Source organism: Octopus bimaculoides, chromosome 1 (assembly GCF_001194135.2).
Source record: "Octopus bimaculoides isolate UCB-OBI-ISO-001 chromosome 1, ASM119413v2, whole genome shotgun sequence".
Classification (NCBI taxonomy): Eukaryota; Metazoa; Mollusca; class Cephalopoda; order Octopoda; family Octopodidae; genus Octopus; species Octopus bimaculoides.
Window position 1 is genome coordinate 154,250,090 of NC_068981.1, and position 4,011 is coordinate 154,254,100.

The 4,011-nt window shown below is 35.3% G+C and overlaps 2 protein-coding genes across 13 annotated transcripts in view; one reads left to right on the forward strand and one right to left on the reverse strand.

Moving 5' to 3' along the window:
* The window catches only part of LOC128246979 (uncharacterized), a 25,335-nt gene extending 23,361 nt beyond the window's left edge, over nucleotides 1–1,974 (reverse strand). For 2 of the 3 annotated variants that reach the window (XR_001409276.2, XM_014913695.2), the window contains exon 1: nucleotides 1,495–1,967. Coding sequence is in view for 1 of the 3 variants with exons in the window: in XM_014913695.2 (XP_014769181.1) it covers nucleotides 1,495–1,688 (194 nt within the window). In the remaining 2 variants the exon portion in view is untranslated. Of the gene's footprint in view, nucleotides 1–1,494 lie in introns of all 3 variants that reach the window. The other variant, XR_008265212.1, reaches the window with a different exon arrangement.
* The window catches only part of LOC106868432 (supervillin), a 269,304-nt gene that overhangs the window by 61,127 nt on the left and 204,166 nt on the right, over nucleotides 1–4,011 (forward strand). The gene's annotated exons all lie outside the window — the stretch shown is intronic.

Here is a 4,011-nt window from a genome sequence, read left to right on the forward strand (position 1 = left end):
GAGAGAGAGAGAGAGAGAGAGAGAGAGAGAGAGAGAGAGAGAGAGAGAGAGAGAGAGTAATATTTTAGGAAATTAGAAAGGTATAAATACATATGTATATTTGTATAGATTTGTCTATAAATTGATGTGTGTGTGTATGTGTATAAATACATATATATGTATACTACAGATTTTATATTATATTATATATATGTCTATATATCTATATATAATATATACATATATATATATAATGTAATATTATGTCTGCAATATTTTATAAAATTAGAAAGGTATATATCCATGTTTTTATATATGTATACATTTGTATATGAATATATAATATTATATTTGAGTATATAGACGTGTGTATATCATCATCATCATCACTTTATATCTGTTTTCCATGCTGATAGGGGTAGAATAGTTTGATAAAATTCAGTGGGTCAGAGTAATACGTCTTGCTCCAGTGTCTTATCTTTGCATGGCTCTCCTCACACCAACCACTTTACAGAGTGTACTGGGTGCATATTGTGAATGCACAAGCGCTATAGAAGTTGCTTTGCTGTTAGCAAGATGAGAAACTCCATCTTTCATCTTGCTAACAGCAAAGTCCTGCATTGTCATTACTTGTATTGATCACCAATCACAGAGTGTTACTGGGTAATTCTTGTGGCACCAACACTGTTGAGGTTGCCTTGTAACTTGCAAAGTGAAAGTGAGCTTCCATGCTGAATGGAACAGATTTATTGTGAGAGGATGGTGATGAAGAGAATAATGTGTTGGGGTGGATGTTATGAAAACAAAGGAGAAGAGATGGGGAAGAGTAATTTCAAGAATTAGTGTGAAGCAGAGCGGGGGACAGAGTGGTAATGGTAATAGAGTAAGTTGAGATGGACTCAGTGATGAGTAGGTGGATGGGTTGGGTCAGTCTGTTTACCATGGCAGCTTAGGGTGGGTAGTTCATGAGGGTTGGATTTACAAAGGTTTATTGTTGAGAGAGAGTTGTAAGAGACAAACTAACAGAGATAATGTTAGGGAAGCTGGTAATAGGGTGGAAAGTATAAGGTGGTTAGTGAGAGATAGTTAGAATGGTGGGAAGGGTTGAGTAAGAGAACATATAATGCTACCCCATATTATGTATGGTTGGGCAAATGGTGCACGAAAGAAAAATAAAATAGAAAAGGTTAATAGGTGGTATTAATGAGAGTCAAAGTGAAAAGGTAGTGTGAGGAAGGGGGAGAGTTGTATTGGAAAAGATGCAGTGTTACCCCACTTTTTGTATAAGTGGGTAAATTGATGCATGGAAAAGAGACAAGATAATGGTGAAGGGTCAGGGTATACCTCAGAGAGTATGATAACAAGAGAATCAGGGTGGGTGAAGGTTGATAAGAGTGCAATCCCCACTACCCAGGCTTCATGATTTGGGAGAAAAGAAGAGAGAGAGGTAGCGGAATATAGGTGGTGGAGGTATGAGGAAGGGAGATATTCAGTATGCACAAATCAAGTACTTACCTCTCAGTTTGGTTGGTGTGGCACAGTGAGCAGAAGAGATGAAGGGAAGATGAGATGGTATAGAATAGACAGTTGTTAAGAGGATAGATGGTGAGTGAAACATGCTGCTTAGTTGCTTTCTTTTCTTCACATGTCTTCTTTGCTGAAAGTCCATGTCTTGCTGCTGTGCAGCAATGCACTTTGCATGCAAGCATAAAAAATTCTTCCCTTGATCAAGAGGGATAAGCCCTTTGTTACCTGCAAAGATAGTAGCTTCCTGAACTTCCCCCAACTTGTTCTTATTCTAGCTACCACTCTTTTGCAACATCCACTTCTACTGCTAATTTCGTCGCATAAGTAGCAAAAGCTATCAACTACTTCTAGAGAGCTGATGGGCATTTGAGAGTATCTATTTCCCAAGCATTCTTATGCTTACTGTCTCAGTACACCTGTTGCACATGAAATCTATTTTCTCTTTTAACCTGCCTTTGATGACACTACACCTTTTATGTGTCTATTGTTTATAATCACCTTACAGAATTTCTACTAACATTTTTATTGGAAGATTACAGTTATTTCCCTGATGCTAAAAGTATTCTGACTTCCTTTCTACTTACTAAGACACTTGTTTTTGCTAAGTTTACTTTAAGGACCTCCAATTCCATATTTTTATTTATTAGTCTGGAATTTCAGCTTCAGTCTTCTATTAATTCTGCTATAAGAGCTAGTTCATCAACATACAAGAGTTCCTAAAGGCAGCAACCTTTAATCCTGCTGTCATAACTGAGTATTATAATAAATAGGATGGGGCTGAGACTGAGCACTGATTTACCCTAAATATGCAGTACATTTCTTGATGAAATCATTGCTGATTCTCACGTTGTTGACTGCCTTTTCATACATATCTTATACAGTCCTTACAAACCACTCATTTACTCCTAGTTTCCTTAGTGACTACTGGAACACAGTGTGAGAGACCTTGATAAACCTCTGGATGAATGAACACTGGGCATAGAGCTTATTCCTAGCTATGTATTTCTCTTGCAGTTATCTTACAAGGAATATGGCACCAGTGGTGATTTTCCTGGGACAAAGCTGAATTGCATTTCATCTAGACTAATCCTGTCAAAATCAGTTTCACAATAACTCTTTTAATCTATATAACCTGGTCCAACAGTTTGTTATTTCTGTAATTTCCCATCTCTTGTGCATCTCCCTAGTCCTTCTACCTGTTCATGGTGATACTGCAGCGTCAGCCTTTTGGGTATTACACCTTCCTGTATTTCTTGAATTACTAATGAAGTAATTATCCTGTATTCTACTTCATCATGAATGTTTGTGTGTGTGAACACACACATATGCACTCACACACACACACACACACACACACACATGTACACACACACATGCACACACACACATGTAATGTTTATGTGTGTGTGTAGAATCAGATCTAATAACTGTAGATGGCACTGTGGATAGGTTTCTTCTATTGTAGTCATGGATTGACTGATGACTGCATGATGTGTAATATTTCTGAACTTGAACAATGAAGCACAAATAATATGAGAGAAAAACTAGGTATCAGAAGAAGCAGATGTAGGGAATAGTTAAGCAATCAATGTGTGGTGGTGTAATCTGACCTCAAGAGACTAAAACTTATGAAAGAGAAGGTAAGGAACCACAAGTACTGAGACACCATGCTGGAGATAACCTGCTCAACCTTGTAAAATGATGATGATGATAAACATATTTATTATCATTATGTTATAAAACTCACGTGAAATTAAACATATCTTCAAATTAGCTTAAAGATTTGAACCCAAACACACATGCATGCTTTTACTCTAGAATGATTCTTACCAGGAGCAGTTTCATTTTTGTTTCTTTGATGCCGTGTTTAATTCGTTTTGTAGTTCAACTTTTGACACTTGAGATTAATAGCTTTGTGTATTAGTGTTTACATTAAACTTTAAAGGCAACAGTTATTGTTCCTGTATAACATCAAAATGGTAGCCACTTTCTGAATTATATATTGAATTCCAAGCAATAAGTTAGTATCTTCCACTTTTGACATTTTTTCAGTGTTTTATCTGGATTAAATATTTTAAAGATTAATTACTATACTGCAAAGAAAAAATTTGGTTGAATGTTAGAGTTTGGAGTTAGGTTTAAGGTTGGGGTAAGAGTTTAGGTTTAGATTTACACAGAGAGGGAAAATAATTAAAAAGATGATTGAACTTCTGAATTTTTTTTTCCACACAATCATAATCTTCAGTGTTTAAAGCAGAAGATTTTTTAAAAAATTTCCTAAATAAATGCAAAAGGTACAAAGAAGGGAAATGCTTATTTCACAATTCAAATATATATTTTATATCAATATATATTTCATTTATCATTTAATATATACAGTATTTAAATTCAAGCCATTAGTTTCATACTGTGAAAATACAATAAACTGACAAGCTTATAAAGCATTTCCTAGCAATCTTTCAAACCTTGTATTTCCAAATAGTCTTTCAGATTCAAATATACAAT